General features: G+C 29.9%; 2 protein-coding genes across 3 annotated transcripts in view; one reads left to right on the forward strand and one right to left on the reverse strand.

Annotated features, from left to right (window-relative positions):
• LOC125071959 (tetratricopeptide repeat protein 28) overlaps nucleotides 1–4,434 on the reverse strand; it is a 71,479-nt gene extending 67,045 nt beyond the window's left edge. Inside the window, exon 1 of the mRNA XM_047682409.1 lies at nucleotides 4,285–4,434. The gene's annotated coding sequence lies outside the window, so the exon portion shown is untranslated. The remainder of the gene's footprint in view (nucleotides 1–4,284) is intronic.
• A 2,938-nt stretch (nucleotides 4,435–7,372) lies between these two features.
• LOC125071853 (trichoplein keratin filament-binding protein-like) lies at nucleotides 7,373–13,476 on the forward strand. 2 transcript variants are annotated; one of them, XM_047682256.1, is made up of 9 exons: nucleotides 7,373–7,660; nucleotides 7,971–8,193; nucleotides 8,482–8,592; nucleotides 8,848–9,030; nucleotides 9,256–9,400; nucleotides 10,240–10,527; nucleotides 11,350–11,511; nucleotides 11,706–11,897; nucleotides 12,352–13,476. In XM_047682256.1, exons 1-9 carry the CDS (start codon nucleotides 7,612–7,614, stop codon nucleotides 12,541–12,543), a joined length of 1,545 nt encoding a protein of 514 aa, XP_047538212.1. In that variant the 5' UTR covers nucleotides 7,373–7,611; the 3' UTR covers nucleotides 12,544–13,476. The 2 variants fall into 2 exon arrangements, with proteins under 2 accessions (XP_047538212.1, XP_047538213.1); XM_047682257.1 differs by having other exon boundaries at nucleotides 7,373–7,657; nucleotides 7,978–8,193.

Raw genomic sequence — 13,476 nt, forward strand, 5'->3', positions numbered from 1 at the left:
AAAACAGCGCCTCTAACTTAATGCACAATATTCCACAACAGATGCGAAGAGAAACGATGCTGGTTCTAGACTATACACTTTTTTTTATGAATAGTGTAACCAGAGAATTAAGAATATGACCTTCAATACTACCACAGTGAGTGGTCATAGACATATACAATTATACATCTATATACAATTATTTTTTTACTGCCCGCCCAACTTTAGCATACTATCCGACAGCATTACTTCTTTGATGCTGTGGTTACCCCCCTCTTAAAAACATTGACCTATAAACACCAATTTTAGCAACTTTTTCTTGGTGGTAGGGCTTTGTCTGGGTATACCTACCCACCCATTCATCAGATATTCTACCGCCAGACAGCAGTATTCACTATTGTTGTGTTCCAATTTGAAGGGTGAGTAAGCCAGTGTAACTACAGGCACAAGGGACATAACATCTTAGTTCCCAAGGTTGGTGGCGCATTGGTGATGTAAAGAATGGTTAATATTTCTTAAAGCGCCATTGCATATGGGCGGTAGTAGCTACTTACAATCAGGTGGCCCATGGACAAAAAAAAACTAGGATATTATAGTCTTGTGACAATAGTTGCACTGACTCGCTAACCCTTCAAACCGAAACACAACAATAGTATTTCGGTTTGGTGAATATGTGACTAATGGGTGTTACCCAAGCAGACTTGCAGAAAACTTACCACCAAAGTTACTACTATGGAATTTATACATCGCAAGCACTGCTATGTTACTTCACAATGGTCCCATAAATAACTTGTCATTACGAATAACATAGTAAAAGTGTGCATTCCTTTTTAAAGAGAGTGTGTTTTATAATATACTTTAAGTAATTGTTAATGGTAATAGCAAAACAGTAAAACAAACCATTGTAAAACCAAAGGATGGTTATTGGGAATATTTAATGACAAAAGGTCTCAAAGGCCACAGGTCTTAAGTAGAAGAGAGAAAGGCCATAAAATACATATATTTCCTACATTGAAATTACAAAGTTTTACAAACTCAAGTATAGCTTATTGAATACTGTGAACTATTCAAGATATGCTATTTCATGAGAGGTAATGACACACAAATTTCACATAATATTACTTATTTAATTATTGTGGAACTTTTATGTTACGATTGGTTGTTGTTCTGGTTGGCGTTGCTTTATAGTATGTTCATATGTGAAATAAAAGTTTGTTATCTTTTTGAAGGAGCGTAAAATGTCTTTTTGGAGTTTTTGCGATGGAGCTGAGAAATTGATACGTGACGATTCTTGGCTGTTTTTATAACAAATACACCTAACAAAAACGCATAGAACTTTTTAGAATCGAGATAATTGTGAAAAAACATTTTTTTTGTGGCAAATTATGTGATATATGATAGTAGTAAAATGAGAATTAACTTGAAGATTGTCCGACGCAATTGATTTTTAAATTTTTTTAAATTTTAAAAATTTAATTGCGCGAAGTGTTATTGTGGGCATTGAAAGAAAAAGGTTTGTCTGGGAAGTATGTGGAGTTAGTCCGTATTAGTATTTAAAAAATAATTGTAACTTTAAAAAAAATATAAATGAAGTTATTTAATGGATATCAAAATCAATTATTGAGAAAGCAACTAACATTTATTTATTCGAGAAGACGAATTCAAATTAATACTTTAATGACTAAAATAAAACATGTTACTTTGAATATAATTTGGAATTCGTAAAGATCGCCCCAAGCTATTCTACCAGTAGCTACCAGCCAGGTGGCGGCATTCAAATTCTAACCGCGTCACCATCATTACGAGCACGAGATCTGCCGTGATTGACTTGATCACGATCAATTTGTATTACACCTGACGTACCGCCTAAAATTACACTTTTCGAAAAACATCTACGTGAATATATTAAATATTAAGGTATTTCTAAAAGAAGATAAGAATTTTTTTTAATTAGTTATTTTTTTAAGTTAGCTAATATCTGTTGCAAAGTCCCGGATTAGGCCTTAAATATTGAACACTAAAAATTGTTACCAGCCGTCATGCTAGTCTTCCTGCTGCGGGTAGACGAGTCGATATAGCAACACGTAACGTAAACAAATCGCTACTACTAGTACCTAATGGTAAAAAAAACTTAAGAATGTACTCATGATTTTTTAATTTTTGTTTTTAATTAAATAATAAAATCTGATATACATGTTTTCCGTTCTCATTGTAGTGCGTATACTGATAACTTATGATATTATTACAATCTATAATTTAAGACAAATATTAATTGGGTATATGATGAAGATATATTTATCTTTCCATATAATTAACATTTATGCTAATTTGTAATACATATATAATATAATCACTTAAGAAAACACTATTATGAAAACTTTTTCTTATTAGTAAATAATAATAATAATTATTTGTATCTTAAAAAAATAGATTCTCGATATGAAATACAAGCATTTTTATCGTTTGAAATATGGCGATCATAAGTAAAATCTACATTTATTTTACTTTCGAAGCGCCTTACATTTATAATGTTAAACTTCGTTAAAAATAAAGATAGCTTCACGTACAAGTGATGTTGGCAATTAACGTCATAATATAAAAAAAACGTGCGATTACGTATTTCGACGTTCAAATTACAGGAGAACCCTCTTTGTGATTCCAACTTCTGAGAAATGCATCCAGACACGTCCATTCAGAATTGAAATGTTATGTATACCTAGTTTATTTAAATTATACATCTACAGCAAAGGCGAGACAGGTGAAGAACTCAAACTAAACTAATAAGTGCGAAAGTAATACTGTCTGTCTGTCACGATTTAATCACTCGATTTAGACGTTTGAATTTGGTACGAAGCAAGCTTGAAATCCAATCTTCGACATAGGACTTAGTGTAATATTGGAGATCCTCCTGAAATCAATTTCTAGTGAAGCCGCGGGTTCTACTTGTTAATGATACGAATAGTATTTTTATCAAGTACTCAATCATATTGTCGCTATATGTTATAACTATAATTATATTGTATTTTATAGCATTATTTTTAGCATTAGCAGCCCACTGCTGGGAAAAGGCCTCCTCTCCCTTTGAGGAGAAGGTTTGGAGCATATTCCACCACGCTGCTCCAATGCGGGTTGGCGGAATACACATGTGGCAGAATTTCGTTGAAATTAGACACATGCAGGTTTCCTCACGATGTTTTCCTTCACCGCCGAGCACGAGATGAATTATAAACACAAATTAAGCACATGAAATTTCAGTGGTGCCTGCCTGGGTTTGAACCCGAAATCATCGGTTAAGATGCACGCGTTCTAACCACTGGGCCATCTCGGCTCAATTTCTAAACATCATAATCTATTTTATAATTTATAAACAAATGTTGTAAACACAGGCAAATATTTTTATCTATAATTTTTGGAAGGATCTCTATTTTTCTTTGCAGAGTATTAACGAGCCATTAACCGGTTAAAAGTTTAAAAATACTATATGACGAATAACACAAAGATAATTTAAAAAACGGCATCACTACAACGAAATTTATTAAATCCTAAGTAGGTTGATTGCAATTTTTATGCCTCTCCGCCCGTATTTATTCTCGCTGATTGCCGACGAGTCGAACTCTCGTCATGTAACATTATCTTAAATTAATCACCGAACAATAAATACGATTAATATTAATTTAAATTGTGTATTATATTTATTTAATGAGGTCCTATTTAAGTTAACACATACATTTCATAGAGAATACTTTTTTTTTTAATCATAACAAATCGAGATATATTTTGGTCTAAATAGTTATTTTTGCCTAAAACGAATAAAATAATATTATAACAAATACATAATAAATTATTATATAAAACATATATGTATAAAATTACATGAGTATTTGAATTAATTAAATTGAAATTTACGTTCACGTTTTAACGACTCTAAACTAGAGCCCGTTGATGTCTTTAACTCTAACTGTGCGTCATACTTGTGTGCGTGCGCAAGTCAAACACGATCTCACTTATAAATCATTCCCCTTTCATATTTTGATAACCGATTAGATGAAATGTACTTACTGAATTAAACTTACAACATTTATATCTAAAACAACTTTCTACTCAATAAATAGCTCGTTTTCTTCGTCTTAACTGGACAGAGATTGCTTATACATAAGTAATCAATATCAGTAAGAATAAATCATTAAATAACTCATAGCATAAGCGGTATACAAATGTTTACTATAAGCGCTCTTAACATAAAAGTTTACAAATATATAGACAAACTAATTATATATAATAATTTATTATAATGGTATATCTTACCATCCCGGACTTTGATTTAGGCCAATTATAAACCCATTTCTTGGTTTCGTACACGGTTGTTACACTCGGACAGACAAACAAAAAATACCTCTCATAGCAACTTTACATAGACACAAGTTTTTAAATTTCGAATACACAATTTAAACAGAAACACTTAGAAACACTTTAATTTCGCACTGGTAATATTTATCACATAAAGTTATCTCTTGATCTATTAATTTAAAGGTTGTTTTAATTTAGAGTTCACCGTCGAAGGCATGTTAGCATGCGCAAACGCAGCCTCCACAGTCCGAGCGACTGACCTGACTGCCGGTCTGTGATGTTGCCAGGTGATAATTAAACCTAGTCACGTTATTGGAATGAAATTTTCTACCATAAGTACTCGGTTTCTTATGTAATATACAGTTATAAGTTACTGTAAAATTATGTAAACAAAAACAAACTGTCATATATTCATATTGTATGTATAAAGCAATAATTATGAAATATACGACAGTAACAAAAGAGAGAGTTACACTTTTAACTATTCGCACATGACTGAACTAAATTTCTTAGGTGTAAAGCGGCTTAGATAATCAAATTTTAGTATTGTTTATATAAAAAATAATTTGTTATATTATATGTAATTTTAATAATTTCTTAATAAGAAATTTGTTCGGCTCTGAAAAATGTGGGAATAGATTTCAATATACACATTGTACTTTCAATACGTACAAATTAAAAATAAAACTATATTATTTTCAAACATTATACAAAAAAATAAATATTTAATTAATTACACCTCAATACTCATAATAATATATTTATTTTTATGTATAAATGAAACATATCAATACAAAAAAAAAAATAGGTTACTTTATAAGTGTAATATATGTATCATACTAGTATAGAAGATTTTTCTTTTATATAGCAACATTATAACCGCTGCCATTGTAGCTTAAATGCGATGGAACATATCTGCATCTCGTTCACCACGCCGGAATGTGACCCGCTATCACCTTGAAGGCCGTAAGCTCGGACGCTTCAATGAAAACAAGAGCTTTCGAAGTCTCAAGTAAAGTTTATTAGATATGCGCCCGCGCCGGTCGCTAAAGTGTTAAATAATATCTACAATTTTAATGCATTGAAATGTAAATGCAATCACGTTTTAGATAAGAATATATTCAACTATGATAAGGAATAGGAAGAAATTATATTTGGAATTTTAACTCGTTTAAGATAAAGTATACATTATCATGTTGAGTAAATTACGCAATTTATTGGACATCTTTCTATTTTTAATTTGTATGTATGTTTTTTGTTTTTATTTTTATCTAAGTAATAATACACACACTAGAAATATTTTCTATAAATAAAATATTTAATGGGCAATAATGATACAATATTGTATGGTTACAAAATAATACTGTTTTTATAAAATTATTATGTAAGTAGTACCTATTAAAGTAAGCAAATATGATTATTGTTACTATTTTTATGATATAAGTAGGCTGACGAGCACTGGGTTACCTGGGATCATAGACATTGACAAAACCGGAGAGAGATCAGACGAAATATCAACAACCTTACGGACTTTTTGAGCTCAACGTATTATATTGGACCAATCCTAGATTCAAAGCAAGGACCGCGTAATCTACAGATGCACAAATTAACTACTAGACATGCGTGGCTGTCTTTATAAACAATTCTCATTTTTAGTATCGTTTCGATAATCGATTTATGATATTTTATCTTTTATATGAAAGGTTTTGAATAAGCAGATAGATTTATAATAATGTACATGATATAAAAAAAATAACAATTAAATTTTAAAACATCCGTTCGAAGTATGATACGATAACGTATATGTAATATACATTTCGGATTATTTAAAATTAAATGCAAGTTTTAAATTAATATTATAATGTATTAAAAATTAGGTAAACATATTGTCGTAATGCTAAAGTATATTACGATAATTTAGAGCTAAAGTTATTATTTTGTTACAGATTAAAAATATTTTTTTATTTGTTATAAAATTCATATTCATATTTATATTTTTGTACGATATAAGCTATGGCCATTTATTCCATCTATGGCCTATTATCTTTGGAAAAAATATAATAATAATAAGTTAAGCATAAGTTTAAATAAATGTTATAAAAATATATGTTTTTTTCTACGATTATTATATGTATAATTAATGTAGTAAACATTAGCTATTTTGTCTCTTTTATGTTTTCGCCAATATATAATAATAAAACAATGAAAAGATTATAGATTATTGTTATTTTACGTAGAAATTTAGCAGTTTTTAGAAATTAATATTTAAAAAGATTGTCATCTTCCAAGCTTTTGTTTTGTTTTTTGTAAGCATAATTTTACTTGAGTATAATTTGCTAAAGTTTATAAGTAGGCGCATTGGGTATTTAAGTAAGCGTTACTTGCACAACGTACGTAGATATTGTAACAAACATTAAGATTGCATGTTTAATATATTATCATCTCTATAACCAACTAATATTATCGTTTTTTTATAACATAGATACGTCGGCAAATGGGCCACCTGGTTACCACCGCTCATAAACATTGGCGCTGTAAATATTTTTAACCATTCTTTGCATCACTAATACGCTATTTATGTAGTTACACTGGCTCACTTACTCTGTAAACCGGAACACGACCATACATGAAGCTACTTAGCGGTAGAATGCAAGTAGAATGATGAGGTACCCAGACGTGTTTGCACATGGCCATACCACCGAGTAAAACGTATATATAATTATTTTATAGTCGGATTAAAAGAAAACCTTTTAATTGGTTTTTATCTAATTGATTTTAACGAGTTGTATTATTACAACTATACTACGTCTATTACTATACTAATAAGACTATGGATTTATACATCATGAAACTTATTTTTATATATTAAAACAAAAGGTAAATAACAATGTTATACTTAATAATTTTATTCATTACTTTTATATTAGCTTAAAAAAAAAGTAAAATTACTGTATATAACATGTAAATCTGTTGCCATATACAAAATTATCTAAGATGTAACAAAACGCAGTTGCTAGGCAACGTCTTTCTGTCAGTAAAAGTTGGACGTTTGATTTGTTTTGATTTGAATTTGTATTTGTAACGCTTTTACCTCTAAGATTATTGTAGCATAATAGCATAATAAGATTAACTGCGTGACTGTTAGCAATAATTGAAGCAATTTCTGAGGAAGTTATATGAATTTAATTTAATTGACTGACTGACCTCATGCCGTCCAATTCAGTGTCGTTGCCCACGCGTTGTTATGAGCAATCATGCAATACTTGTTATAGTGATAGGAAGTAAATGACTCCAGAATTGGAAGAGACCTTACAGTGTGCAGTCAACCGAGGTAAGATATCGATTTCACAATATTAGTCATATTTTCAATCACGGTTCATATTGTTTGATTCATATTAAAGTAAGCGCGTCTTGTTTTGCTTAATTACGTTTATTTAGCTTAATTTCAAATGTTTATTTTAATTATCATTTATTTATTTTGGTTTACGAAATAAAAGCACAAAATCAGATATAGTATAAGTTCCTTGATAAAAGTAATAGATGTGAAAATTATTAAAATCAGTGGCACAGATTTTATTGAGGTTTATACATAATTGATTCTTAGTTTTAAAATGCAATAAATGAATGTTATAATGTATGTGTCGTTTACAGGATGTCTCGTTTAAGGCCTCAATGGCAGTTACAAGCTTTAGCAGCACAGAAGAGAGACAATGAACTTCGTCGTGCAGAAGAACTTAAGAAAGTGGCCAGTTACTTTGAACTTAATACCAATAAGTCTAGACACCATGAACAGTGGACAACAGAAGGTTACTATGAAAGGGCTAATAAGGAAGCAGGGTTGCTAAGTGAAAAGAAAATAAGAGCTGCGTAAGTTATTCTATATTTAAAAATTGAAAAACTAGTTTAGTCAGTCATTACTTTATTTTAATTTTGTTTATGGTATTAATACCTAGATGTACCCAGAAAAAAATTTGTCATCCATACAAAAATTTCCAATTTTAGGCTACATGTAGTACATGCGTTATTTTTATATATCTAATAAAATTTTTAAATAATTATCCAACTTATCTTAGCTTTTTCTGAACATACTATTTATAACTCTTTATAATGTCTTATTTATATTTTTATTTATCAATAAATATAATTACATTTCAGTCAATTGGAGGAGCGACGCAAGAAACTTGAGGCAATGTTGTTTCAAGAAAATCTACAGTACAAAGAGGAATTAAAAACCCTTGCAGCGCAGCCTAAATATTTCAAGAATGGGTATATTAAACAATTATTTTGTACACAAAATAAAAGTAATCCTATTATGTATATACTGTTTTTAATTTATTCCTTTTTAATTAATCTTCATATACAATTTGATTGTTTTTATATAATTCTATACTAATAAAATTGAATATACCTTGAATATAAAATTTGCTAAAACTAATACTTAAGTTCAAAAAGTTTGTTTGTAGTAAGATATCAGGTTAATTCAGTAAGATTTACATTTTATCTTAAATAACTCCTCCACAGGTCGTATCTTAACAATGTCTCTACATCTACCTTTCAAGATATAAACCAAGGTATTAGAGAAAAGGAGGAGCAACTAAGAAAACAAGAGGCAGAACTCAAACTATACCATGCTTGGAGATTGAGACAACCCGAGTTGAGAGCCGCAAGCTCTTACATTGCTAATGGAAGATTAAAGTCTGCTTGGTATGTATCTTATTATTATAAATATCTATGTTTTTCCTAAAACACAGATAAAGAAAGACACATTGCAGTGCGGTTCCGGGCGCAGTAAAATTAAAAATTACTGTTCCATTTACTGACATGTTACTAGTTTCAGTATTGAAAGCAAAAGAAGTTAATTAATGTTATTTAAAACTAAAACTGTCTTTATATATCATATATGAATGTGCATAATTAATTTGTCTCTAGGATGGAACAAATTGTAGAAAAAGAGATGCAAAAGAAGAAAGAAGATGAGGACACGCGGAAAATTCTGCAAGAAAGAGACGAGGCGCTCCGTCGTCAGATACAGATAGAAGAAGAGAGACTGAGAGAGAAGGAGCTACAGATGAAAGTAATTAGTTTATATAAATAACTCTATTGATTTTTAAGTAATTTTAAATTTACAAAAAAACAATAAATGACTGATATGGAAGTTGTTGTATATCATGATACTCTATAGTTTCAGAGTGGATATTCATTATTAAATATTTTTATTTCTTGTATATTTTTCCATGGATTTATTTTATTTTTATTAGAGAAACAAGAAGTATAGTCTTTCATTGAATAAACCAACTAATTCTAGAATTCATTTTGGTTTATTTCTTCCAACAAAGTTTCCACTCAAAAATAATACACAAGACAAAGAAGAAAAGTGTAGAAACAGCCAAAAAATTATATAATCAATACAAGAAATCTACACTCAAATAGTTTCAATTAAATAGTAAAAATAAAGAAAAAATAACTAATGATCCTACTATAATAAAAGTTAAAGAATTACATTTATATTTATAAAATTTAAATATGTCTAGATATATTTTTTTTATAATTAAATTTGCTAATAGTAATTTTTTAAGTAATTTCGTAATAATAATTTTAATAAGAATTCCTTGTCACTATCGACGATTACAGTGGTAAAAAAATCAACTTTACTATACTGCCCATTACAACCAGTGCAGGTTTTATTCACAAAAACGTTTTGTGCATTGTTGCTTTGGGTAACAAATGGATTAAATAAATTCTTACGTGCATTTAATTTTATGTTATCTGTGTGGGTCTTGCACCTAAAAAAAGGTGTAGGTCTGTGCTCAATCTATAGTCTTTTAGGATACACAAAAAAATATTGAAGTTTTGGAAAATGTCTACAGAACAGTCTACAATAGCTTATATCTATCTCTCAACTTTTATTTTCAGGAGCTCCGAAATAGTCTTGAAGGACAAATAGCAGAGTTAAGCGAAAAGGAAACAATAGTGAAAAAACTTCGAAAACTCGAAGAGAAAGAAAGGATGAAACTAGAAGAATTACAAATCATATCAAGTGAAAGAGAGAAAGAGCATGCAAAGCTCGTGGCAGAAAGAGATGTACATATAGTGAATATGGGCTTACATAAGTATAAGTTGAAGAGGAAAGTTATATCAGTTATAAGCGAAATTGAACTGGATTTGAGAATGTTGGAACAGATGCGAAAGAGTATTCTGAAGGTAATATTTAAAGATCTTTTCTAATTAGAGATTAATATTAAAATATGTTTTATTATTATTGGTAACAATTATTTAATTGAAAATTAGTTGCGAGGGCCTTTAATAGATGACTTTTTTGTAGCTATTTTTTATTTGCGGTATAATCATTGCCGTCCTAACGGAGAGAGAGTAATCTGTGTTTGCGTACATTTAGTCACCTCTAGATCTCTATGCGTATTGTTTTCTAGATTTTCTTGGAAAATGTCCACCGTGGGTGAATTTTCGGTTCAGTTTGGAGAATTATAATAATATTTGAAAATATTTTAGCTTCAACTTAAGAAATGTTGCTTGTTCAATCAGATACATTTTCTGTTAAAAATTTAATTCGTTATAAAATGTTCGTTACCGAGAAGTAAGAACAATTTGTCCATAAATTCAAAAGAATTAAAATATCAACTCATTAAAAAATCACTTACTTATTGATTGTCAAATTAAACACTACTAACTGACCTGTGAAGAACCGGTAAAACAAACGGTTTTTCCGGTTGACAGCGGTTTTTTTGTCAAAAAGTAATTGTTTACATATATTCAATATTACGAAGAAATATTTAGGAGGCGATCGTTTTATTCCCAAGGTGTGCTTGTCATGAACTCACTAATTGTATAAAATATATATTATTAAGCCATTGGCGTAACTATATTAGCTGTTTTATCGTTATATTTACAAACTACCGTCTACACAGCGGTTCGGTTCAGTCATAGAGCAACCATATCTCAATTCTTGGGTAATTTCATGGAAAGTTATTCTATGGAAAGTTTTTTAATATAATGTACTATTCACAGGATTATGAAATGGAACGAGAATTATGCGCAAATCACAAACGTGTTTTGGACGCGGCGCTACAGGAATTCGAAGAGTACAGGGATAAAGAGAGACAGAGACAGAAAAACATCGAAACAATGTATGACGGTGAAGCGAGACAGATAAACGATAAACAGGACAAGGTACAAACATTAAAATGTAACTTATATAAAGGACATAAAGGTTGATAAAAGTAAAAACAAATTTGTTTCTTAAAAGAAAGTACTAAAGTACACATTCACAATTTAAATGACAGATTATTTTAAAGCTGTATTTCCTTTGTTAGTTTCAGCAAAGCATTTTGTTAAAATTTCAATATATATGTTATATGTTTTAGTTGTGGGCGAAAGAACGAGAAGCTCGTTGTAACCTCATGCAGGAAGTGGTCGAAGCTCTCAAAAAACAAATGGAGGAGAAGATAGAGGCTAACATTAAAATGCAAAAAGAAAATGTCCTCGAACGGGAGAAGATTCTGGATCAAATGGAGAACTTTCATCAAGAAGTACAGTCTCAAGAAAGAGATACTCAGGTTGGATATAAAACCTTAGCAATAACTGTTCCCAACAAAATAAGTTAGAGGCATGTTCATTGATAAATGTTTTCGTTTTAACATTTGGTACCACCATCATGAACACAAATAATAATTATAAGTATTTAAAATATAAAAGTTGCAGAAGCGATTAATTGATATTTCGATTCAATGTTTCTGCCGCTCATCTCAATCTGTAGGATGTTGTAACAGCCGACTGATGATTTTTGTTAAGCGCATTTGTGAATATCATCAGTGTTCTTAACAAACGCCAAAAAGAGGTAACGAAAATGTTATTCACAACAAAAGCATTCACATGGGTTGATGTCACGCTAACGGTCGCCCAGAAAGCCTAACAAATTGTTTTTCTCGCAACATTTTAATAGTATTGGCGCTCAATAAGAAAGATATAACATCTGTGTTTTATATATCTATGAATGTATTTTTTTTTCAGTTAAAGAGCACATCATATTCAGCGATAACGGCTCTCCAATCTCAGCTGAACGGTCTTCGTCTCCAGAAGGAACAAATGGAGAAAGTCGCGACCCGGGAGGCCGAGTTGCGTGAAGCAGCCTCGCATGAACGTTTGTTGCGTACTGAAATCGCACGAGCTCAAAGGGAAGGAAATACGCAGGCTTGGGCATAATAATGTGAACCTTATTTCTTAATAGTTAAAGTGTGTTTTTTGGTGTGATTTTAGCTCATACATATTTCCTATAAATGAGTAAGTTTCAAAATACGGTGCATTAATAATTAAAATAGTTAAAAAATACATTATATTAAATACTTGAGATAACTGAGTAGACAGAATACCTTTAAATTATCTGTTTTAAATGCAGGAAAAGAAACCTGACTGTTTTCTTAGGTCAAACTCTGACATAAAGTGAACTGGAATTTAACTCCATAGCTTTTTCTTAAAAGGTGAGAAAATCTCTGCCAATATTTTGGACATTGTTTACTAATTATGTTAAAAAAAAAGAACTTCAAGTTTTCACTATTGTTTAACCTTCCTTTGATGCGTCTGCAAGATTGTTAGCTTTAATTTTATGAAAAATATATTCATTACTATATTGACGTGAATAGCTTGTAATTTACATTTCATGCTGCTCTTTGCTGGATTTATTTTATACAAATGATATAAATCGCATAAATAAAAATTATTTAATATATGAATGAAGTATATTTAATTATTTAAATTTTATTCTATACTAATAATTGTTTCTGGTTGTGTTCAAATTTAAACAAAGCTCTATGTTTTATGTAAAAATAAATGAAATTTAATAACAGAAATGTAAGGCTGAATAATTGATATTGATAAGAAGCTAAATCGATATTATTTATAAGTGATATTGAAAACTTATAAATGTTACTAAGACTGCATTTTATTCATAATATTATAATCTGTATACTATATTGATAATGTAACATATCTGTAATTCTAAATTTAAAATAATAGGTATTGTCGCTATTTTACATAGCAATCATTAAGTCTTCAATTTAATTTTTGTTGATTGACATGAACTTTAATATTATTTAAAACATATATATGAATTAAGTTGCGACTACTTCGAGTTGATGT

Source organism: Vanessa atalanta, chromosome 20 (genome assembly GCF_905147765.1).
Source record: "Vanessa atalanta chromosome 20, ilVanAtal1.2, whole genome shotgun sequence".
Classification (NCBI taxonomy): domain Eukaryota; kingdom Metazoa; phylum Arthropoda; class Insecta; order Lepidoptera; family Nymphalidae; genus Vanessa; species Vanessa atalanta.

Bases quoted from the DNA above. Each gene is read 5' to 3' on its own strand.
- LOC125071853 (XM_047682256.1), top strand. From the start codon at position 7,612: ATGACTCCAGAATTGGAAGAGACCTTACAGTGTGCAGTCAACCGAGGT. The intron at 8,593-8,847 runs GTATATTAAACA...ACTCCTCCACAG, and splicing joins CCTAAATATTTCAAGAATGG to GTCGTATCTTAACAATGTCT. The intron at 9,401-10,239 runs GTAATTAGTTTA...TTTTATTTTCAG, and splicing joins AGAAGGAGCTACAGATGAAA to GAGCTCCGAAATAGTCTTGA.